This window comes from Cervus canadensis, chromosome 2 (assembly GCF_019320065.1).
Source record: "Cervus canadensis isolate Bull #8, Minnesota chromosome 2, ASM1932006v1, whole genome shotgun sequence".
NCBI lineage: Eukaryota > Metazoa > Chordata > Mammalia > Artiodactyla > Cervidae > Cervus > Cervus canadensis.
This window is the reverse complement of record NC_057387.1, coordinates 33,278,071-33,303,971: the sequence shown is the minus strand read 5'-3', so window position 1 is coordinate 33,303,971 and position 25,901 is coordinate 33,278,071. Positions and strand designations below refer to the sequence as shown.

At 35.7% G+C, this 25,901-nt stretch overlaps 1 protein-coding gene across 2 annotated transcripts in view; it reads left to right on the top strand.

Annotated features, from left to right (window-relative positions):
* The window catches only part of GPSM2 (G protein signaling modulator 2), a 69,762-nt gene extending 44,135 nt beyond the window's left edge, over window positions 1-25,627 (top strand). For both annotated transcript variants that reach the window (XM_043460462.1, XM_043460461.1), the window contains 13 exons: window positions 115-336; window positions 711-846; window positions 1,196-1,338; window positions 2,232-2,355; window positions 2,455-2,570; window positions 5,368-5,523; window positions 6,621-6,729; window positions 7,567-7,696; window positions 14,895-14,965; window positions 16,683-16,859; window positions 18,998-19,157; window positions 20,040-20,257; window positions 24,802-25,627. In XM_043460462.1, coding sequence (XP_043316397.1) covers window positions 116-336; window positions 711-846; window positions 1,196-1,338; window positions 2,232-2,355; window positions 2,455-2,570; window positions 5,368-5,523; window positions 6,621-6,729; window positions 7,567-7,696; window positions 14,895-14,965; window positions 16,683-16,859; window positions 18,998-19,157; window positions 20,040-20,257; window positions 24,802-25,029 — 1,989 coding nt within the window. In that variant the 5' untranslated portion in view covers window position 115 and the 3' untranslated portion in view covers window positions 25,030-25,627. The remainder of the gene's footprint in view (window positions 1-114; window positions 337-710; window positions 847-1,195; window positions 1,339-2,231; window positions 2,356-2,454; window positions 2,571-5,367; window positions 5,524-6,620; window positions 6,730-7,566; window positions 7,697-14,894; window positions 14,966-16,682; window positions 16,860-18,997; window positions 19,158-20,039; window positions 20,258-24,801) is intronic.
* Window positions 25,628-25,901: the final 274 nt, after the last annotated feature.

Here is a 25,901-nt window from a genome sequence, read left to right as displayed (position 1 = left end):
CTGTTGTAAGCAAGAATTGCCACAGTCCACCTTGAAATTATATTGCTGGAAGTTAAAGACACTGATACAGTTGTAATGTAATGTTGTAAATGTCTGTCCTATATAATTTTATAGAATGGAAGCCTCTTGCCTTGAACTGGCCTTGGAAGGGGAGCGTCTGTGTAAATCTGGAGACTGCCGTGCTGGTGTGTCATTCTTTGAAGCTGCAGTTCAAGTTGGAACTGAAGACTTAAAAACTCTTAGCGCTATTTACAGCCAGCTGGGCAATGCTTATTTCTATTTGCATGATTATGCCAAAGCACTAGAATACCATCATCATGATTTAACTCTTGCAAGGTAATTAATTTAAGCTTTTTCATACTTTCTCCCTAAATTGTCACTTTAAAAAGCATTTTCATTCAATTAAAAAAATTAATAGTACGTTTAATGAGTTTTAATTCATTAGCATTGCATTGTAAAACTAATCTTTAGGCTGAACACAATTTAATTAAGTAAATGAATAGTGGTGAAATGATGTTAGAGTTTAATTAAGTGAATGAAAATTATATTTAAATACAGAAGTGTAAGTTTAAAATTTTTATTTAAAGTAGGTTTCAAGAATAATGAGTCTTTTTTACCTTAAGCATGTCAACTGTTCTCTAGGGAAAACTGTATTCTGGCTGCTTTATATTTTAACACACTGTTTTCTTTTTCCTTTTTTTTAACCCTAGGACTATTGGAGACCAGTTGGGGGAAGCTAAAGCTAGTGGTAATCTGGGAAATACTTTGAAAGTTCTTGGGAATTTTGATGAAGCTATAGTTTGTTGTCAGCGACACCTGGATATTTCCAGAGAGCTTAATGACAAGGTAATGAGGAAACATTAGATAGTAGACCAAATGTTTTCATTTGAAATTGCTTTGTGTTTTAATCCTATTTAATTATTCTATAGTTTATCTAAAAGTTAATACCAAAAAGAAAGTACAGAAAAATGAGAGAAGAAAAACAAAAAGAAATTTTAATAGATGAGAAAAAGAGATAGTAAAAGGTCCTTCTTTCATACATGGTCATATGTTTTGTGGTTCTGTATGGATGGCTGATGTAAACATTTTTTTCTCTTGACCATAATATCAAGGATGTTACAAATAAGTATATGTGATAAGCATTGCAATACTGGCCTCTGATTTCAAAATATAAACTGCTGATATTTTCATCTAGGTGGGAGAAGCAAGAGCACTTTACAATCTTGGAAATGTGTATCATGCCAAAGGGAAAAGTTTTGGCTGCCCTGGTCCTCAGGATGTAGGAGAATTTCCAGAAGAAGTAAGAAATGCTCTGCAGGCAGCTGTGGATTATTATGAGTGAGTAGCCCTGATGCAGTCATGTGGTCCACCTCAGACAGTAGTAAAGTTTTTAAGTTTGGCAGACATTTTAAAATCATAGACTAGTAAGTAAAATAGACCATGAAGTTGCTGCTAAAATGTTACAGTGTTCTATTAGTAGTAATCTCCTCCCTCCCCAGGAAAACTTTCATTTAAACTGCAGACCAGTGCCACCTAGTGGCACAAATAAGAAATATCAACAGTGAGTCTTAGGTTATTCGGAGTCTTTTATCAACAGACTTTCATAGAACTTCTTAGCTGTATAGGTTCTAAGATTACTGTGTCCTGGACTCTGAGAAGAAACCTACCTAAATGGTTGAGTAAAATGTTCCCAGTTATTTCCTGTAACCATCCTCCAGCACAGACATATCATTAAAACGTGGCGCATTATGGCTGTAAGCTTATTTACATTTTTTTTCCTATAAAGAATTCGATTTGTAGGGAAGCTCATTAGTGGGGCTAGGAGCTGAGTGCGCTTAGTCACTCAATCCCATGTCCCTTGAGAAGGTCTGAGACTAGGGCCATAGAGCAGCCCTAACAGGGCCTTCCCTGAGCTTCGGGGAGGTGAGTTCCCATAGAACAGGGCTCCGCGAGCGCAGACTGGGCAGGAGATGCCATGGACCCCGCCCTTGCAGAGGGGCCTGGCGGACGCCTCCTTAGCCGGAGCTTGGAACAGAGTCACGGCCAGCGAAGTGAGTTCAGTGGCTGAGGGGAGGTACCCCGCGTGGGGGCCTCCTAACCCAATTCAGACTACTCCCGTCCATTAAAAATAAATAAATAAAAAGAATTTGATTTGTAAATAAAAATCAATAAATGGTTTTTTCAGCCTTGTTTGTTTGTTTTTTAAAAAAAACCTCTTTGTTATCACTTAGGGAAAACCTATCACTAGTGACTGCTTTGGGTGACCGAGCAGCCCAAGGACGGGCCTTTGGAAATCTTGGAAACACGCATTACCTCCTTGGCAACTTCAGGGATGCAGTTATAGCTCATGAGCAGGTACAGTAAGGCTTTGGAGCCAGATCCTTTTCTTCATCAGTGTTTTGAACAGCTTTCAGATTTTTTTTAGTTTTATCTAATTAAAACTTTCTGTTTCAGCGTCTCCTTATTGCAAAAGAATTTGGAGATAAAGCAGCTGAAAGAAGAGCGTACAGCAACCTTGGAAATGCGTATATATTTCTTGGTGAATTTGAAACTGCCTCTGAATACTACAAGTTAGTCTAATATTTCTGTAGATAAATGTAAAATGGTTAGTTATACAGTCCAGTAAATCATAGGCTTTGGGTTTATAGCTTTTTTGGTGCATTTAAGCGGCAGGACTTTTGGCTCTCTAAGTCTGAGGCTTCTCATCTGTAATCAGAGATGTCAGTACTTTGCTTTGGGGATTGTTATGAGGACTGAATGAAAGAATATATTAAGCACTCATTTAGCACAGTACTTGGCACACAGTGCTCGATATGTGTTATTGTTAACAGTTAGTAGCAGCAGCATAGCCCGTTTATATTTTTATTAATTTTTATCTTTAAAACTGTTTTCAATGACATTCTAAACATTTAAACTTTTACACTGGTTCAGCATGTATGGTGTATATATTTACATGCTCCCCCACCACCAATTATGGGTTTGCAGAGAGGCTACATGAAAGCCTGGTAATAAACAGATGCCCTAGTTTCCTCCAGCAATTGCTGAATTCCCCCCAGCTCATCCTACCATCTTATCGAGTAGTTCTCCTACCCTCTCTGCCTATCTTTGGTTCTCTCTATAAGCTGAGGCCCTGTTCACTTGAGTAGCACTCCCAGCATCTTCTGAGACAGAGTCTTTTTAAGCTATTGGTAGGCTTAAAACATACATGATAGCAAAGTTTAGGCTGCTTCATTTTGCCTGATCTTTGCTTTCGAGATTGTTTGGAGTTTTCTCTAATTAGTGGGAATTGAAGGTCCATACAGGCCTTAGGCAGAAGCCATTATGACGGAACCACAGACACAGTGACTGATTTATATTTTGTTGAAGAATCTAGTGTGAGAGAGGTCTGGAAAGTTTATCATCTAAAAAAAAGGTGAAATTGCTTTAGGTTCATGTTAAAAACTAGAATGCCATCCCATTTAAACTTCAACTAATGGTTGGTATTTGTTGGTTGACTAGTTAGATATGAAATAACCTTCTAAATAAAATACATCACTATACAAGGAGTATATATTTTGACTTTAAATATAAACATTTCTTATATTTTAAATCCAAAAGACATAGAAAAGTCTTAACAAATGATGTATTTGTATTAAATACTGGAAAGTTCTGTAATAAAGTAGAGATGGTGGCTGTTTGACTAAAGAATCATGAGTATAAAGTAATGAAACTTACTCCTGCCCCACACACCCACAGGCAAGGAGAACTCAGAACTTTATACATATTACAAAAATATTGGCTAAAAATATTTTTGGAATTCTTCTTTGGAATTGTTTTCAGAGCCACACTGGAAAAACTATCTTAATATTACAGGTCTATAATAGAAAGGATAGAAACTGTAGTTGGTAAACTTACTTTAGTAACAGAGTTTGGTTATAGAAAGACTTCTAACCATTTTCAAATTAACTGTATTCTCAAAGGATAACAGTATGCCAGAAAGGACTGTGCCACAGGGTCAGAAGACAATTCCAAAAGTCTTCCAAAAATGTTGGCGAGGACAGGCAATGTTAGAGTAAGTGTGTAGCCTCGCTGGGTGACAAATTTGAAAGTATCATTATCAAATATATAATTTCAGATTTGTTTGCTTAATAAAACTATCAATTATCATATACTTATTTTTCATATAGTTATAATGACATGCAGTATTTATACTGTTTGGCAGAAATTATAGGAAAGAGTCATTTATATTACTGGATCCAAAAGCATCTGTAGATTGAAGCACTGATGATAATAATAACAAAACACTAACATTTATTAGCTTCTACTGGGAGCAAGATGCTATGCTAAGCACATTATATATACTAATTCATTTAATCCTAACAAAACCTATTTTTTACATATGAGGAAACTAGTGCATAGAGAGGCTGAGTGACTTGTCCCAGTTACAGATGTACTAACTCACAAAGCTGGGATCTGAACCCAGTCAGCCTGGCTCTAGGGCCCATGCTCTTAACTACTGCTGTGGCTTCTCATTGGTGATTCCACAAGGTAGAGTTTGGTTAATATTTAAATGTGGCATTTAATATTTTTCATGAACTGGTGACTTATGGCCTATACAAAGCAATTTACATTAAGTATTTTCAGTTTTGACAAAATGGAAAGGCAACAGTATGATGTATGTAGACAAACTGACTTAATGTTATTGCATTGCAACAGGGAAGTTCAGTTCAGTCACTCAGTTGTGTCCAACTCTCTGTGACCCCATGGACTGCAGCATGCCAGGCCTCCTTGTCCATCACCAACGCCCGGAGTTTACTCAAACTCATGTCCAATTAAGTCAGTGATGCCATCCAACTGTCTCATCCTCTGTTGTCCCCTTCTACTCGGGCCTTCAGTCTTTCCCAGCATCAGGGTCTTCTCAGTTGAGTCAGCTCTTCACATCAGGTGGCCAAAGTATTGGAGTTTCAGCTTCAACACCAGTCCTTCCAATGAATATTCAGAACTGATTTCTTTTAGGATGGACTGGTTGGATTTCCTTGCAGTCCAAGGGACTCTGAAGAGTCTTCTTCAAAAGCATCAATTCTTTGGCAACAGGGAAAGGATTTTGTAAATGTTAAAAATACTGTTAATCTTTAGAGGCACTTGATCTCATGCATCAATTCTTTTATCTGGGGAATTAATAGGACTCTTATATTTATTCTTAAAAGTCTGGATTTGTTTTTTGTGTTTCAAGGATGTCTTTTCATTTTACCTAGAAGTAGTGGGAAAAGTATGGGATATTAGGCCCTAAAGTAGATTTACTTTAAAGGCAGGGGGAAAGTGAGTTTTATGTTTACTATAGCCAATAATAAAAATGATCTTTATGTAAGAATTAATTTGTTTTTTCAGAAAGACTCTACTATTGGCTCGCCAGCTTAAAGACAGAGCTATAGAAGCACAGTCTTGCTACAGTCTTGGAAACACATATACTTTACTTCAAGACTATGAAAAGGCCATTGATTATCATCTGAAGCACTTAACAATTGCTCAAGAGCTTAATGATAGGTAAGTTCTACACCTTTTTATTGTTGTTATGATAAAATATAGATATATTGTTGAATCCCTAGAATTTTTCCTCTAAGTTTCTTTTTTGGTTTGCTTTGTTTTCCTTTTAATTCCTTTATAAGGTATCTTCTCTGTTTCAGTAGCATTCTCTGTATGCTAGCATATGTTTTGAAGGATTAGCACATATTAGAGGATTTGACTGGTTCCATATAATCTTGAACCAAGATCAGTAAATAGGTCACAAACTCACATGCCTGCAAAGGTCCTCCTGACTAGACCAGTGTGGAAATTGTGGTGAAATTAGATATTACTCCTCATGTTAAGGGGACAGCTGCTATTTCACTCCAGCTAAGTGTCGCAGGCCAGGAATGAGGATCCAAAGCCACCTCTTCAAAAGAAAGGAGGAATTCTGAGTTTTATATAAAATATTCTGATTTTTAAATGTTGATGGCTAATTTTTTTTAAACTATATTAAAAAACAGAATATTTGTGCAGGACTTTCCTTTCTGACATTTGCTTTAAATAGGATAGATTTTTATTTCAGTGTGAAGAATTCTATATACTTATTCAAAATGAAGTATGCTAATTCAAGAGGTAGTGAGTTCTGTCTTCCTCGTAGTGAGTGATTACCCAGTAAGGCTGTCATAGAAAGAAAATGGGGTAGTTGAATTACAAGACCTATCCCTGAGACTTTATTTATAGTAAACTACATGTTTAAAAAGGATCTTTTCCATTTTAAAACTTGACTCTGAGTTCAGTATTATCTGGATATTCTAACACAGTTATCCCTTGATATCTATGGTGGTTAAGATTCCAGGACCCCTGTTGATACCAAAAGTCATGGAGACTCAAGTCTCTTGTGTAAAATGGTGTAGTACAACTGGCCCTCCATATCCAGGAGTTTCTCAAATCATGGTTGAATCCCCAGATGCAGAACCTGAAGCAGGCCAACTATATATCTCTAGTATTATGATAGTTTGTTCTTTCTAAGAAAGACCAAATAAATTCAAAGCATTGTTTTATACCTTTAATTACTACATGATAAATTTTATTCTTCACACCAACTTACTTTCAGATAACTTTGAATTATTTTGTAGAATTGGTGAAGGAAGAGCATGTTGGAGCTTAGGAAATGCATACACAGCTCTAGGAAATCATGACCAAGCGATGCATTTTGCTGAAAAACACTTGGAAATTTCAAGAGAGGTATGAAACTAAAAAATGGTTATTTGTGCTACTGTGATTCACAGATCTGCAGCCCTATTATTTCTCTAGAATCCTGCTGTATGGCCGAGTAATAAATTTGATTATATATTGTTCTCTAGGCATAAGAACTGAAAGCATTTTAAGATACAGATCAGAGGTATGTTTGCACTGGCCTTGATGTAGGATAGAGGAATGAGAGGATCACTGACCTATCTCCACTGTCCCCCCATCTCTATGTGGAAGAGTAACATGGTATGAAAGGAAGAAGATGACTTTTAGAATCAAGGACTGGTTCCTGTTACAATTCTGCCACTTGCTGGCTGTTTGAGCTTGGAAACCTTTTCTGAGCATCATTTCTTTCATCTGTAAAATGGGAATAATAACTGCTTTGCAAATTGTTATAAGGATTAGAGATAAAGTATATAAAAGTGCCTAGTATAATGTCTAGTGCTGGTTTAATACTGTTACTACAGTATGGAAATACAATATTATAAGGAAATTTTATTCATGTGATGTCAAGTTAACATGTCACAGAATAACCTACATTATTATTTAATTGATCACAGAGATTAAGATCTGTCTAATATTTAGAGAAGAGTTGATAGAATATATTCATCAGTCTTACTGCCATAGTTTAGAAACTTTCCTTTTCTTTCTTCTTTAAAATAGTATTAATGGAAAAAACCATTTCATTCATAGTATTATAATTCTAAAATAACTATTTTCTTTTCTCCATATTTTCTTCCAGTTTTAGGTTCACAATATTTTCAACTAATCTTCACCATTCTTTACTTTAAATACTACTCTAAATGTATAAATAAATGCTTGTGGTTGTAGGTTGGAGATAGAAGTGGTGAGCTTACAGCAAGACTGAATCTCTCAGACCTTCAAATGGCCCTTGGTCTGAGCTACAGCACAAACAATTCAATGGTATCGGAAAATATTGAAATTGATAACAGTTTGCATGGTAAGTATTAGGTCTTCAAAACCCAATTTCTTTATCCTCAAGATTTATATTAAATTACTTATCTCAAGTTTACCATATCCAGAAAGATATATAACATAGGAACTTTTTATACCTTTTTGCTTTACCACTGCCCCATTAATTTATCAATAGACCCTACTTTATAGCTTTTATCATGAATATGATGAAGGTATAGTTTTTTTTTATAAAAATACATTTAAATTCTGTATCTGTAAGCTGGTTCAAAAATTTATAAACGTGAAGAAACAAAAATTTAAAAATTTTAATAGCTAACCCTTTAAATTTCAAATGTCTTTCATATTTAACTTGTTCAGGTTTTTTTCCCTCATTTCGTTTTTAAGGGAAAATCTCCTAGGATTTTTTTTTTTAGTTCAGAAAGTCTAGAAATTTTCTTTAGATGCTGATTTGGTTTTGATGTTGTCACAGAAAAAAATATGCTATAATGTCTGTGTTTCTAAGTGGAAAAAAACCCTTTTGATTAAAAAAATAAAATTAACAAGATTATAATCACAGTTTTGAGTACCATTCATATGTAATTTTATGTGAGTTCCATTAAGCTTAGCCTTAAAAAATTCTCAGTCTGAAAAAAATTACTGACACAGACATGTTTTGAACTTGAAAGTCAGTGAAAAATCTAGCTTTTATCTTTGCAATATCCCTCCTCTACCCATACAAAGAAAAGCAAGAAGGAAAAGAAAAAGTTAGTGGCTAGTTACTTGCTTAAGACTTTGAAAGAACATTTAGAAGAAAAATGATACTGAAGTATGAACAGTGTGGTAAACTCGACTGTGTACTTTGTAATTGAGTAATGGACTAAAAGGTTTTCCTGTGTTTAATTTTCAAGTAAGTTAAGCTGTAATAGCTCTCATATTTTAACAAATGATCACATGTCCTCATGGATCCCTCCAGCTATAGATCTATTCCTTTGTTCCCCTCTATAACAAAACTTGAAAATAATATCACTGTTCCTTGTTGTATTCTCCTCCCATTCTGTCTTCAACCCACTGGACTCTGACTCAGTCACTGGACTCTGACTTTGGCCCCATCATGACACTAAGACCTTCTCAAGGTACCAGAGGCCTCCATTTTACCAAATAGAATGGTCAGTTTTAGATGTCAGCTTATTTGACTTCTCAGCAGTATTTCCTACAGCTGATGATTGCCTCTTCAAATACTTCATTCATTTGGCCTCCAGGATTAACTTCTTTCTGGTTTGCCTCCACCTCACTTGACCACGCATCTTCATAACTCTACTCTCTTTCTCATGTTTCCATCCTTGACATCTTGTAGTGCCTGGGGTTTGGTTGCTGACCTTTTCTCTTCCCTCTCTCCTTTTCTGTTTTCTGCCTATCCATATTCTTCCTTCCTTCCTAATGCTACCCATTTCCCTCTTATCCTACACTCTAGATCCATGCTAATGGAATTTTCTGTGAAGATTAAAATGTTCTCTATCTGTGCTGTCCACTAGAATAGCCTCTAGCCATATGTGGCTGTTGAGCACTTGAAATGAAATGTGGCTAGTGCAAAAAGAAGTGAATTTTTAAATACTATTTAAAGTTTTAAAAGCCACATATGGCTAGTGGCTGAAGGCTTCCCTGGTGGCTCAGATGGTAAAGAATCCACCTGCAATGCTGGAGACCCAGGTTCCATCCCCTGGAGAAGGAAATGGTAACCCACTCCAGTATTCTTGCTTGGGAAATCCCATGGACATAGGAGCCTATTGGGCTACAATCCATGGAGTCTCAAGGGTCAGACATGACTTAGCGATTAAACCACCTAAATGTCTGTTTAGGTTTTTTGCCCACTTTTTGACTGGGTTGTTTCTTTTTCTGGTATTGAGTTGCGTGAGCTGCTTGTATATTTGGAAATTAATCCTTTGTCAGTTGTTTGATCTGCTATTATTTTCTCCCATTCTGAGGGCTGTCTTTTCACCTTGTCTGTAGTTTCCTTTGCTGTGCAAAAGCTGTTAAGTTTAATTAGGTCTCACTTGTTTATTTTTGCTTTTATTTCCATTATTCAAGGAGGCGAGTCAGAGAATCTTGCTGTGATTTATGTCCTACAGTGTTCTGCCTATGTTTTCCTCTAAGGGTTTTATAGTTTCTGGTCTTACATTTAGGTCTTTAAACCACTTTGAGTTTTTCTTTGTGCATGGTGTTAGAAGTGTCTCATTTCATTATTTTACATGTAGCTGTCCAGTGTTCCCAGCACCACTTATTGAAGAGACTATCTTTTCCTCATTGTATATTCTTGCTTCCTTTGTCAAAGATAAGGTGTGTGGGTGTGTCTCGGGCTTTCTATCTTGTTCCACATCTATATTTCTGTCTTTGTACCAGTACCATACTCTCTTGATGACTGTAGCTTTGTGGTATAGTCTGAAGTCAGGGAGGTTGATTACTCCAGCTCCATTCTTCTTCCTCAAGACTGCTTTGGCTATTCAGGGTCTTTTGTGTTTCCATACAAATTGTAAAATTTTTGTTCTAGTTCTGTGAAAAATGCCATTGGTAATTTGATAGGGATTGCACTGAATCTATAGATTGCATTTGGTAGCATAGTCATTTTCACAATATTGATAATTCACATTCTTTTGAAAGCATTCATGAAACACTTCCAAAAATTTAACCACCATGCTGAACCAACAAATTTAAAAGAAACACATAGATTTCATGCCCTGAGCATGGTGCAGTTAAGTTAGAAATTAACAAGAAGATAATATATAACACATATTCATTTGAAAACTTAAAAACACACTTAAACCTTATGGGTTTAAGAAGAAATCTTAACATAAAATTAGAAAATAATTTAGAGTCCTAAATTTTAATTTATATGATACATAACTTACATTGGAGCAAAACTTACATTGTATCATGTTTAAAAAGGAAAAAGATTCAGTGAGCTGAATATTCAGCTTTTAAGTAAAAAATTTTAAAAAAAACCCTCAAAAGAAATAGAAGGCAAGAAATAATAGAAATTAATGATATTAAAACAAAGATTCAATAGAGAGTTTTTTGTTTTCTGTTTTGCTGTGCTAAGTCTGCACTGCCGAGCGGGCTAGTCTCCAGTTGTGGCAAGTGGGGCTACTTTCTAGTTGTGGTGTGCGGGCTTCTCATTGTGGCGGCTTATCTAGTTGTGGCGTGTTCATTCTCGGGCACTCGGGCTTCAGTAGCTGCGGCAAGTGGGTCAGCAGCTGCACGTCCCGGGCGCTGGAGCACAGGCTCGACAGTGGCACGTGGGCTTAGTCGCTCTGCCGTACGCGGGATCTTCCTGGACCAGGGATGGAACCCGCGTCTCCTGCTTTGGCAGGTGGATTCTTTACCACTGAGCCACCAGGGAAGCCCAAGAGAATTTTTAAAAACCCAAAATTTAGTTAAAGACTAACAACTCTACAGCAAGATTATTTGAGGGGAAAAAAAAAGAGAAAGAAGGGACATAATGTAGATGCAGCAGACATTATAAAGAGATTATCCTGAATAATTTTATTTGAAAACCTAGAAGAAATGGACAATTTCTAAAAAAAAGAAAGAAAAAGCTTACCAAAATTGAATCTAGAAAAATCTAATGGTAGAATGTAATGTGAATGGATGACATCACTAATGCCTAAAACCATAAAGAAATTTGGTCCATTTTGGTAATTTAAAATTTCGTCATTTAAATTTTGGTTATTTAAAATCCTTCCACAGAAAATACTTGGCCAAGGGGATTTTACAGTGTGATCTCCCAAACATTTAAGAAAATTGATTCCAACCTTCTGTAAAATTATATAGGTAATTGGAAAATTAGAACACTTTATTAGTCTTTCTGAAAAGAGTATAACCTTGATATCCAAACTAGACAAGAACAATATATATAAGAAAGGAAAATTACAGCAATCTTTACTCATGAACATAGATGGAAAATTCTAAACAAAATATTAGCAAAACAATGTATTTAAAATAAACAGGAATTCAAGTGGACTGAATATCAGGAAATCAATTAATATTATATATTAGTAAACACAATAAAGAAGAAAATAGCTCAAATATCCAAATATGTCAGTAATTCTATTAAATGTAAATGTTCCATTTAAAGGACAGGGGTATCCAATTGGTAAAAGAGCAAAATCCAACTAAATATGTAAGTCTGACAGTAAAAGGATTGGGAAAAAAAAAAAGGTACCATGGAAAAACTAATGAAGAGAAAGCTGGTATAGCTGTATTAATAACAGATAAAATGTACTTTTAAGGCAAAACATCTTGTTAGAAATGAAGACAGTCACTTCACAATGGTTAACAATTCAATTCATCAGGGAGAAAAAAGCCTTATATGTGTATGTATGATACCTGGTAAGCCTAGTAACAAAACTTCAATGTACAAAAGCAAAACGAACTAAACTGAAAGGAGAAATGAGAAAATCCAGCATAAATGGAAACTTAAACACATTTCTGTCAGGAATTGCTCCTGTCAAAAAACTAAATATTATAAAAGATGTCGGTTCTTCCCAAATTGATATATATTCATTGTGCTGCCAAGAAAATCATGACAGTTTTTTCATGGAACTCGAGGTTGTTCATGAATTTACATGAAAGAAAAATGGGCTAAGAACTCAGAGCCAAAACATTCCTGATGAAAAATAAGAAATGAGAAGTGCTTTCTGTACAGATATAAAGATTATAAAGCTAATTAAGACAGTGTTATTGTCATAGAGACAAATAGCTCAAATAGGATATACAGCCTCTATATTTTTAATCCTTGCATATATGGAAATTAGTATCACATAAAAATTCTTGATGGACCAAAGATTTAAATATGAAAGACAGATTTAAAGTAGTAATTATGATCAGCCATCTAACACTTGCTAAATGCTTACTGCGTACCAGGCATTGACTGACCCCTTTACAAGTGATGATGCATTTATCATCACACAGTGATATATAAGGTAGGTATCATTGTTCTTTACAAATGAGAAAAACAGAATGACACAGAGGTAATTGCTCAGGGTCATATCACAATGAGTGATTGGTCTGTTCAATTGGTATGCTATCTCTGAAAGTAAAGAAGAATATCTTTATGATATCAGAGTGGGGAAGGATTTCTCAAAACACAAAAACAAAACCATTAAGAAGACTGACCTTGAAATTAAGAACTTCCTTCATTAAAAGAAACCATAAAGAGAAACCACAAACTGAGAGGACATTTGCAACACAAATGATTAAAAAGGATTTGTATCCTCAATGTATAAGAACTCCTATGAATTAAGACAGATAACCTAACTAAAAGATAGGCAAAAGTGATGAACAGAAGAAATACAAATAGCCCATAAATATATGAGGTGGGCTTCCCTGATAGCTTAGTTGGGAAAGAATCCGCCTGCAATGAAGGAGACCCTGGTTCGACTGGGTCAGGAAGATCCCCTGGAGAAGGGCCAGGCTACCCGCTCCAGTATTCTTGGGCTTCCCTTGTGGCTCAACTGGTAAAGAATCCGCCTACAATGTGGGAGACCTGGATTCAATCCCTGGGTTGGGAGGATCCCCAGGAGAAGGGAAAGGCTACCACTCCAGTATTCTGGCCTGGAGAATTCCATGGACTGTATAGTCCATGGGTTTGCAAAAAGTTGGACATGACTGAGCAATTTTCACTTTTTAACCCATTTAATCAGGGAAAGCTTCCCTGGTGGCTCAGCTGATAAAGAATCCACCTGCAGTGTGGGAGACATGGGTTTGATCCTTGGGTTGGGGAAGATCCCCTGGAGAAGGGAACAGCTACCCACTCCAGTATTCTGGCCTGGAGAATTGCATGGACTATCCATGAGGTCACAAAGAGTCAAACACAACTGAGCGACTTTAACTTAATCAGGGAAAACCATAGTGAGGTAGCATTGGTGGATGAAAATTAAAAGGCCTGATACCAGTTTGAAACAAATACAGGTAATAGAAGTCCTTATGCAGTGTTGATGGGAATAGAAGTTGTACTCAAAAGAGCAACCAGGCAACATTTTGGTAGAGTTGAAGATGTACCAGCCGTATCATCCTGCAGCTCCACTCCCAGTTACACATGTCTGACATCCAAACTAGAACAAAGCCTTGCTCATGTACATGAAGTATTTCCAAGAATTTCTATAGTAATATTGCTTACAACAAATAATTGGAAGCAACCTAAATATCTGTCACCAATAGAAATGGTATATGCTTTCTTAGTCCTATAAATTGCATAAAAACTAAACTACTTGTACCAACTTGGATGAGTCTCACAAACATGAGATTGCTCAAAGGAAGCAAGTTAGAGAATACATAGTATGAGACCTTTTATATAATGTTATATAACAAGCTCCATTGCTTAGAGATGTATCATGTGTAATGAAAACATAAAAAATTATGGAGGAAGAGGGATGTTATAGGGGGAGTTACAAAAGGGGGAGTTAATGTGTTGGTCATGGTTTTTTTCTTAAACTGGGTATTATCATGTATTTCTTGGCTATAAAAACTTTCCATATTTAATGATACCTTTTTGAAAAGGATATTTGAAGATCTTTTTATTTAACTTTTTTCCTGACTGGCAGTAAACCTGTTGTCAATGGAGATCTTAAAATGGAAACAGATAACTGAGAAAAGTGTATTGGGGATGTTATTTTGATTCTTACCTCAAAATTGAAACTTCCCTGATGGCTTAGACGGTAAAGCATCTGCCTACAATGCGGGAGACCTGGGTTCAATCCCTGGGTCGGGAAGATCTTCTGGAGAAGGAAATGGCAACCCACTTCAGTATCCTTGCCTGGAAAATCCCATGGACGGTAGAACCTGGTAGGCTACAGTCCATGGGGTCGCAAAGAGTTGGACACGACTTAGCGACTTCACTATGCTTTCCTTATGTGTTTACTTGTAAAACTACTCTACCGTTTGGGTGGGTTTTAGGAGACTGTGTGTATCATATAAGACCAGTTATTAAGAAATGCCTTTTCTAAATTAAGGGGTAATGTTAGTAACCAAAGTTCGTTTGCAACCAAAATCTTAACTTCCTTATATCAAAACATTCTATTCATTTAGTTGGTGTGGAAAATTTATTATTCTTGAAAGAATATATGTTTATACATGTTTCCTCCTTCCATATGGGTTTGTGTAGCAGACTTTAAATTTAAATAACATAGTGATGCTGAATTTGCAGTCTTCAGGGCTCCCTAGTTTATTTGAATTAACTTTTTTTTCCAAAGGTGCACGCCCCAAATTTGGACGCCGACACAGTATGGAAAACATGGAGCTTATGAAGTTAACACCAGAAAAGGTTGGCAGTTTTTCTGTTTTAAATTTCTTGAACTGTTAAAATATTTTAGCAACTTTTAATTTCAATTAAATAATTTAAGCCCTGTCATATGGGTATCACTTGAACATTTTCCTCTGAAAAGAATCAAGTACAGTGCCCAAACAATGTGTACAGTATGGTGCCATCTGTTCACGAGAACTTTTATGCATATATATCCTTTGTAATTGCATGTTTCTAGAAGGGTTTGTAAGATATTTGATAACAGTGATTACCTCTGGGAAAATTGCTATCTGGGTTATAAAAAATGCTTACTTTATATACTGTTTTGAAGTGTTTGAATATTTTACCATGTACATGCATTATTTTGTTTTTCTTTAATTAAAAGATCAGGAAAATTAAAAAAAGGATTAAGAAGCTTAGCTTTTTCAACTAAATAGCAGCAACATTATTGGCAAGATTAATGATACTTATGATCAAGCTAGTTTTTCTGGCTGCACTTTTGAAAAGCTTTTTTAAACAAAGCAATAACTCTTTATTCAAGATGCATCTTCTCTAGGATTTTTTTTTTTTTTTAAAGTAACAGAGAAGGGACTTTATAATTGGGAAAATGGTTACTGAAGAATAAACCTAGGCTGCTTTCGTCCACCTCCATTTATCTTAATTTTACATTGCTATGGTTTGCTCTTATTTGTTTATGGTATATTGATATTTCTTAAAACACTTTTTATAAGATATATCTATTATAACAACTTGGGAAACTTCCAATGAGGAAATTAAAATTATCAATAATCACACCTTCCAAAAGTAAGGAAAATTAATATTTTTGTATTTGTTCATCTTGCATTTTATATGAATATTAACAGATACTATATAATACATAGTACTATATCAACATCTTTGTGTCATTATTATTCTGCTCTATTATTATAACAGGCATATGATTTTTGAATATTGACATTTTTTGTGTAAGTAGTCATCATGAGAACAACATCTGATTTGAACTAATTTCCAATACATTTTTTTAATTACAAACTTTTTTTTAACTTCTGGTTAACTTTTGAATGGCTTCGTGATTTTCTCCAAATATTTACCTCTTATATTGTTAGTGTGGTTCTCAAATCTCTATATAGAGTATTTAAAAAAAAGTAGACTCAAAAAACTTTTAAGTCAGTTTAGATCTTCCTTCTTCTAATAGGTAGGAACCTAGTAATAAGCAGCAAAATTAATTTGGTGTGTCTGTAAGTGGTACTAACAGTAATTCCATGAGAAGCTGATCAGATTCAACCCTGTAATTTTCCAATAGACAAATGATGATAAAGCTTTATCTCTAGTTGTGATTTTTTTTTTTACCTCATAATAAAGTCAAAGAGTTCAGTAGTTTTATCAACAAAAAATTACTACTGCTTCGTAAGTTTTAGATGTCAATTTTTAAGGTTAAAAATTCTAGATATATTCAAACTTTCCAGTTGTAATTAATTTTCAGGTAACTCACATTGAGAATAAAACTTCAGCTTCTCTGACCATCTAAATTTTATGACTTTTGGCAAACTTTTTCTTATTCTTAAGATTTCTAAAAACCCCCACTTTAATATTTTGATAGTAAGAAATTCATAGCATACATTTAGTCCAAGCTTTTGGAAACAGTGAAATATGTTGTCAAAAAGGAATTTATTAACTCATCCCACCCCCAGTTACTGATTTTTTTTTGATGTCCTGTTTTCCATTTATAATTCTGTAGGTACAAAACTGGAACAGTGAAATTCTTGCTAAACAAAAACCTCTTATTGCCAAACCTTCTGCAAAGCTCCTTTTTGTCAACAGACTGAAGGGGAAAAAATACAAAACTAATTCCTCCACTAAAGTTCTTCAAGACGCTAGTAATTCCATTGATCACCGAATTCCGAATTCTCAAAGGGTATGCTTAAAATAAGTTTTAGAGTATTGTGTTTTGAGTTTCTTATAGTCATACTGGATTTTTATAATTTATTATTAGATAGTCAATATAAAATACTCAAAGTAGTCTTCTGTATTTTCCTATTTTTCCTGTATTTTTCTTTTTTTTTGTAGATTCTCTTGTTTATTGCACATGAGTATCTGACTCCAAAGCCAGTGATCTAAAATCATTAGATTATATTTCTGTATTTTTCAAAGCTAGAAACTAAAATGTCCTCCATTCAGTTTAGAAGTCAGAACAAATTAAATTCAGATGTTCAAGAATTTTTAAATACTAATCTAAAGTGAGAACTGTCTGCATGCATCAACTTTTATTTATTTCTATTACTAAAATTCTAATAGAGTTAAAAACAATTTTGCTTAAAAGTGAGCATAGGAATCATATTATTAAATATAACAAAATATTTAAAAATTGAAAAATACCATGGGATTACTGGTATCAGGGGTATCTCTAAGCTACCCTACACTCTGATAAAAAAGATGAGATAAATTAGAAAGAAGCTACTTCAAATTACCAAGCCCATTTTTCAAGCAGTGAGAACCTTTGAAAAAACTGTGGTAGTCTTTTATTTAACAGATTTCTATTGATCTTGTTGTCAGCATTTTATTTATACCTGCACCCTGTCGTGTTGTTTGCCCGGATTCTATCAGTTTTTCACATGTTTCTTACGTATGTGTGACTAACAAAAGGAAACATTATGGGGTATATAAAAATGGCCCAGGAATATTTTTGTAGGTCCAGAGCAGAACTGGAAGGCAGTCTCTTTGCTCAAGGTTTGAGGTCTAACCAAGCACATCAGCCTAACTGAAGCTGTCTGTATTTTTGGAGCCTTGTTGTCTTTCAGTGTGCAGAATTATGAATTAAGAGGCTTCATGCTCCTTTTGTTAGTGATTAATGCATTTGACTGTAGCTTATACACATACTTATCATTCCCATACCTGAAGCCCTCTTGTTTTCCTTACTTCAGTAAGAGGAATGCTCTGTATGTACACTGTCACCCAGGCTGGGAACGCAGGCGTCATTTTAGACTCCTCTTCCTTCCCTGACCACATCCAGTTAATCCCTAAGAAATCTCTGCTACTGTGTATTAGTTCTTAATGTACTACTTTATCTTGCCCATACTTCTGGAATAGGTACCTGCACTGATCCCCCTCCCTGCATTATTAACCTCTCCAAACCAGGCAGGGCCAGCTTGATTTCTGTACAAAACTACTTAAAATTGACTATTATCATGTTTCTCTCATTTCACATAGGATAAGCCTTAATTAGCTTGTAAGCCTGTCATACAGAGGCCTTTGTCTTGACCTCCTCTTCTCCCCTTCTTCACTACCCCTGCTTGCCCTTCAGTTCATTATCCCCTGTACACTGCAAATCTTTGGAATTGCATATTAATCAGTATGAAACATCTCTACCCTGCAAATGCTTATGCTCAGGAACTCAAATATCATGTAAGCTTCTGCTATTTCACCTAATAATTAATTGCACCCTTCTCCTAGGGCTCATAACATTTTGTATACATGTACTTCAATAAAGACTATCATTGTGAAAAAATTGTCTTTATTAAACATTAGTCATTTTAGTTTTGAATCTTTCCAAATAAAGTATAACAGGTATCCCTCTTTCTCAAGTATTCATTTGAAGTTTATATTTTTTCAGGATCTTCAAATCTTTACAGTTAAAGACCTTAGAAGTCACTATATCAAGAAAACATACACGCTTTCTTAGTCTTTCTTAGTTTATCAGTTCTTAGTTTATTTAAATTCTGTTGTAAAATCTAAGAGCTGAACTTGAGCCTGGTGGGGCACATGTTCATATCACTGATATGTGGGTAATTCATTCAGTATCTGTAACAGTTCCCCTAAGTCTGAGGTAATTTATTTAGCTTTAGAAATACAAGGATCAAAAAGTAAAATAACTAGAAATGCTTTTTGTTAGTTGGACTGAAATAACTATTACCAAGTGGTGCCATCTTACACAAAGAAAATGTCAGCTTTTTACTCTAAATCTTCATCCTTTGCATTTGAGGTAGATGATATTGTTTCACTGATGATCTAACGATAATGCTGGACTAGTGAAATTTTTCTCTCTCAATATTTTAGAAAATCAGTGCAGAATCTATTGGAGATGAAGGGTTCTTTGACTTATTAAGCCGATTTCAAAGCAATCGGATGGATGATCAGAGGTGCTGCTTACAAGAGAAGAACTCTAAATCAGCTGCTGTGGCAGCTTCTTCCACTCCCCCCAAAAGGATGCTAAAAAGTAAGTTATCTGTGCCTCTCCTGCAGTTTGAGTAGTTCTCTTTGATATTCTTGTAGTTATTTCTGAGAATTTAATTCTTATCGTAGGAGGTACAATCACGGAGCCTGAATTGAAGTATATCTGAAATGCTGGAATTTGTACAGTTTTAAACAAGGTTTTGTTTCAGTTCCCCTGAGTTTATCTGTATTTCTATCTAGTGCGGTGCACTTTCTAATAACTATATTATATTGCCTCCTGAGTTTCCTAGGGGTTGGGGAAAAGAAAATCTAACTTAACAATAATGAGGAAAAAATTTTAGGTATTCATACCTTATGATTACATGTAAAATATGAATGCTTCATATGTGGTTTCAAAAAGAAAAGCTCAGACAGACTGAAGAGGAATCTGTGGCTATGGCTGAAGCTAAGGCTTGCCTGAGCCATAGAAAGATTAAAACAGGTTGGCTACAAAAAATTTTCTATTTCAGCTACCAAAAGACTTCCTCTCCTGAAGCTCAAGACTTGCCAGCAGCACTTACAGTTAGCTAAATGTCCTAACCAGAGCATGAAACAAAAATACTGTCCCATTCATCCTGGGCTGAGATTATGTAAGAAAAGCTATTTACCTCCAAAATCTAGCCCCATATCTTATAAAGTTACATATTAGGTGCTATTAGGTAAAGGAAATACAGTTAAATCCGAATAACCATATGAAGTACTCTGAAATTGATTCTCCCTTCACCACCCATCTAGTCTGGCCCCAGCCTATCAGTGACCCTCAGCAACAGAGCTAAAGCAAGAGGGCAGGGAGGGTGCCGGGACTGAACAAGGCAGAAATAAATTATATGTGTATAATATGCTTAAATGACTGGTATTTTTGGATTTTATTCCCCTCTATCCATAGCACCACCGGTTTCTGTGGTGTCCCCCAACACAGATGAGTTTTTAGACCTTCTTGCCAGCTCACAGAGCCGCCGTCTAGATGACCAGAGGGCCAGTTTCAGTAATCTGCCCGGGCTTCGTCTGACACAAAACAATAGTCAGTCAGTACTTGGCCATCTGATGACTAATGACAACAAAGAGCCTGATGAAGACTTCTTTGACATCCTTGTCAAATGTCAGGTATGTCTGCATATTTTTGCCATTCTGTATATAGCTCAGATGTTGTTCAGAACTTTTGCAGTGTTATGATTCTAACTTGGGAAAAGCTCATTTTATATTAGTGAGGCAATCAGTTGATTATTCAGGGAGACATTCCCTTGTGATAGCTTCTTCTTTTGAGTTCCTTTTGGCTGTGAGGTGGGGTGTCGCTGATGACTCCCTCTGAGCTCTGGTAGACACTGGAACAGAGAGCTGAATGAGGCAAAGCAGTCTGCCATGAATATTCACTGAAAGGGCATTCCATGCAGGGTCAGCATGTTTAAGGAATGGCCAGTGTGACTGGTATAGAGTAAAGGGTAGAGGAGAGCTTATAGGATGAGGGTGGAGAAGCAGTCAGAGCCTAGATCATATAGACTCTTGTAGGCCATGATGAGGTCTTGTATTCCAAATGTGATGGAAAGACGTTAGAGGATTCTGGGGGATCATCCTAACAACTGCTGAAAGAATGTGATGGCAAAGATGTCAGAAGGAAACTAATGTGGTAATAAGGCAAAAAATATTGGTGACTTGGACTAGTGTGGTGGACATAGTGTAAGTGGTCAGAATAGGGACATATTTTTGAAATTATGATCGGTTGGCAAGATCCGTTAATAAACTAGATGGAGGGTATGAGAAAGAGAATTCAGGATGATTCCTACCTTTTTGGCTTGAATAACTGAGTAAATTTCAATAAATTCAGTAAATTTCAGTAAATTCAGTGCCATGTACCGAAACAGAGAGGAAGGAGGAAAAAAAAAAAAAAAACTCCTGACACAAAAGAAAAGCCCTGGACTTGCTAGCTTCATGGGGAAATTCTACCAAATGTCTAAACAACACCAATTCCAAAAATTGAAGAGAAGGGGACACTTCTGTGTCATTCTATGAGGCAAATACTGCCCTGATACCAAAGCCAGTCTTAACTACAGACCAATATCCTTTTCAAATATAGATGCAAAAATTAACAAAATACTAGCAAACAGAATCCAGCACCATGTTAAAAGGATTATATGCCATAAAACCTAATGGGGTTTATTCCTAGAATCCAAAGATGGTTCAACATATGGAAATCAACCAATGTAATATACCACAATAACGAAATGAAGGAAAAAACAATCATCTCAATTGATGCGGAAAAATTATTTGATAAAATTCAACGCATTTTCATGATAAACAAACTAGGAATAGCAGGAAACTACCATGACATAATAGAAATCATTTACCCCAGCTATCATCGTATCAGTGCTCAGTATGTGCGATCATCATACTCAGTGAAAAAAGACTGAAAGCTTCTTAAGATCAGGAACAAGACATGGATGCCCACTTTGCCACTCATATTCAACACAGTACCAGAAGTTTTAGCCAGTTAGGTAAGGAAAAGAAACAGAAGGCATCCAAATTGGTAAAGAAGTAAAATTGTCTGTTTTAGAGATAACAGGGTCTTTTTCTTTTCCTTTGGCGGCACCACATGGCATGAGGGATTTTAGTTCCCCCAACTAGGGACTGAAGCCATGATCCTGCAGTAAAAGCGTGCAGCCCCAACCACGGGACCACCATGAAATTCCCTGGAGATGTAGAAAATCAAAGATTTCACCAAGAAAAAAAAGTTAGAAAGTCACAAAGTTAAGATATAATATCAACATCACCATCAGTTGCGTTTCTATAAACTAATAATAGTCCAAAAGGGAAATTAAAAAAACAGTTCCACTTACAGTAGACTGTAAGTAGTATCAAAGAGAATAGTTAGGAATTAACCAAGAAGGTGGAAGACTCATACAGTGAAACCTACAAAATATTTCTGATAGAAATTAAATATGACATAAGTCTCATGTTCTTGGACTGTAAGACTTTTTTTGTTAAAAAGTCAGTACTACCCAGAGTGTGATCTACAGATAAAGTGCAATCCCTATCAAAATTTCAGTGATGCTTTTTTACAGAAAAAAAAAAATCCATCCTAAAATGCACATGGAATCTCAAGGAAACCCAAATAGCCAAAACTATCTTGAATAGGAAGAACAACATTGGAGGACTCACATTTCCAGATTTAAAAATTTACTACAGAGCTACAGTAATCAAAACAGTGTCATACAAGCATGATGATACATAGACAGCCCAGAAGTAAACACTCATATATGGTCAAACAATTTTCAGCAAGGTTGCCAAGACCACTCAATATGGAAGGAATCTTAACAACTGATGCTGGGAAAACTGGATGTCTACATACAAAAGAACTGATGCTGGGAAAACTGGATATCTACATACATACATACCTAATACCATATACAAAAATTAACTCATAGTGGATCAATGACCTAAGTATAGGAGCTAAAAACTATAAAACTCTTAGAATAAAACATAAGGGGAAAGTTTCATGACTTTAGATTTGGCTATGGTTTCTTCATTATAACACTAAAGGCATAGGGAATAAAAAAGACAAAGACAAATTGGACTTCATGAAAGTTTAAAACTTCTATGCAAAGGACACTATCAACAAAGCACAAAGGCAACCCACAGAAAATATTTGCATATCATGTAACTGATAAAGATTAATCCAGAATATACAGAACTCCAAAAGCTCAACAACAACAAAAAACCTGATTCAAAATGGGCAAAGAACACAAATAGATATTTCTCCAGAGAAGATATACAAATGGCCAATAAGCACAGGAAAAGATGCTTGACATCACAAATCATTAGAGAAAGGAAGATCAAAACCACAATAACATACCACCTCATACCCATTAGGACAGCTATCAAAACAAACCAAAAACTGCAGAAAATAGTAAATGTTGGTGTGGATGTGGAGAAATTGGCACCCTTGTGCATGGCAGGTAGGATTATAAAATGGTGAAACTGCTATGGAAAACTCTATGCCAGTTCCTTAAAAAATTAAAAACAATTATCATATGATCCAGCAATCCCACTTCTGGGTATGACTGAAAACAAGGACATGACAGATATTTGTTCATAATATGATACACCCATATTCATAGCAGCATTATTCACAACAGCCAAAGTTGGAAGCAATCCAAGTGTCTACTGACAGATGATTGGATAAACAAAATGTGGTATACTTACACAATGGAATATTTTCGGCCTTAAAAACACACTATAGCACGGATGAACCTTGAAGCTATTATACTGAGAAATACACAGTCAAAAGAGGACAAACACTGTATGATTCCTCTTGTATGGTTCAGTTAATAGAGACAAAGTAAAATTGTGGTCGCAGAGGCTGGAGGGAGGGGAGAGTGGGGAGTTGTAAATAGGTTTAGAGTTTCAGTCTTGCAAGACGAAAAAAGTTCTGGAGATGGATGGTGGTGATAATTACACAATATGAATGTACCTGATACTGAACTGTACACTTAAAAATGGGTAAAATGGTATATTTATGTTATGTTTATTTTATCTCAGTTTTTAAAAAAACGATTTACTGGAAGGAGTACTGGAGAGCCTGATCTGGAAAAATAGGAGTCAGTGGTCAACATGGGATATTAAAGTGATTTCAGAGATGGTGCAATTTATGAGAATAACTATGTCTGGCCTCTGACCATGGGAGCTAATGGATAAGGCAGAGGGTAAGGATGAGAACACCAGGGGAGAGGAGGTCTAGGAACTGAAGTGCCTGAGTGTTGGATGAATTAGAGGACAATGAAAGGACCAAGAACTGTGACAGGAGAGATGATGAGTATGTGTGTGCGCCAGGGTGGTGCTGACTAGGCGGCCAGTCAACCACTGCATCCTCACGGGACCGTGCGGCTAAATGTTTAGGCACATCAGTACGCAGCGCCTAGCAACACAGGGGGCACTCAGGTGTCAGCTATCACATTCCTACTCTTCCTCTTGGGCTATAATACCAGATGCAAAAACATTTCTAACATGCTTCTAAGAACCATAAGCTAGAACTTAAAAGATTTAAACGCTTAAGACCAAGGCAAACTTTTTCTGTAAAGGGCCATAGAGAAACTATTTTAGGCTTTTTGAGCCCTTTGGCCTTTGTTGCAACTGCTCAACTCTGCCATTGTAGCAGGCAAACAGCCACACACAGTTCAAAACAAAGGAGCACAGTGTTGAAGTCAAAGTACTGTTACAAAAACAATGGGCAGTAGAGTTATAGTTTGCTGACCCTTGGCCAAAGACAATGTTATAAGGAAGCGATGCAGAGTTTCTGTACCTCATATTACATTCCTAAAGATTTGGTAAGTTTTATTTGGTGATACCTATTATGGTAAGATTATAATCTTGAACTGGCATCGTGGACACAGGTGACCTTGTGTCTTAACTACTCTTACCAAAGCCATGAAGCTATGGCTATACTTCTGCTTACATAACATAACCAGCATATTGTTTATATGTCATTTCAAAGAAAAGATCTTACTAGTTTTCAGATCTAAAGACTGAGTAAACTTCTAAGCAGTTCTAAGAGGCAGTAAACATTTAAAGCTACATTTCTTATTGTGAGTGGTAGATAGAACACACCTTGGCGCTCTCCTGATTTGTCTTTTAATTTCTTACTTGTGAATTTCTAGGGATCCAGATTAGATGACCAGAGATGTGCTCCGCCACCTGCTGCCACAAAGGGGCCAACAGTACCAGATGAGGACTTTCTTAGCCTTATTTTACGGTCTCAAGCAAAGAGAATGGATGAACAGAGAGCTCTTTTACAAAGAGATCAGAACAGAGACACTGAATTTGGGCTCAAGGACCTTTTGCAGAGTAAAGCTGTGTTGGAACTTGAAAATTCTGGGAAAAAATAAGCAAACCACTAGTATACTGTTGAATTTTCTTTTTTTTAAAATGACCTTATTTCCTTTCAGAACACTGCAGGGAAATTCAATCTACTACTTTTTTCTTCAAAAGGAGAAAGTATAGCACTGTACTACAGCTTAAAATGTTTTTAGCATGATGTAAATATTTAACCTTTAATAGTATAGTGTTTACACTCCTCTGGACACTCAACTTGTTTCTGAGTGGAAGTGTCTTGAAAGGTGCTTCATCAACTTTTGTGATTACTGCTTGGGATTATGTTCTTTGGCAACTTGTTAAGATTCCTTTACCTACTATTTGTAAAGTAGGAAGTTAAAATGAATCTAGACTAGGATTTAATCCTCTTGTTGAGGTAATTTTTTTACTCTTAATTGATAATGGCAATTTTTTATACCTAACCATGGATGTAGTGAGAAATTACGCTGTTTCATAAAAATAATATACTTGACCAATGTGTAAAAAAATATCATCTGTTAAAGAATCTAGATTTTTTTTCCACTAAGAAAATCTCTATTTTCAATATATTTTTAGGCCAAAGCCATCATAAAAGAACATAAAAGAATTTAAGAATAAACTTCTTTTAGTGTGGTTTGGCCTCTTTGTGTGATTTTTAAAATAATTTATGTGTATATATATACATATATAAGTACAGGTATGTATATATGTGCACTTGTGTGTGGGTGGGTGTGTGTGTATGTAATGGTTTAAAATTGTATGTTCTGTTGCAAAATACTATTGTAAAGTTTTTTAGGACCCAATGTTCAAAAAATCCCCAAAACCCTTATGTGACTATGTAAAAAACCTAGGCCACGAAAATTAAGTATGAAAGATGTAGGTTAAGCCCTCAGCTATCATTAATGAC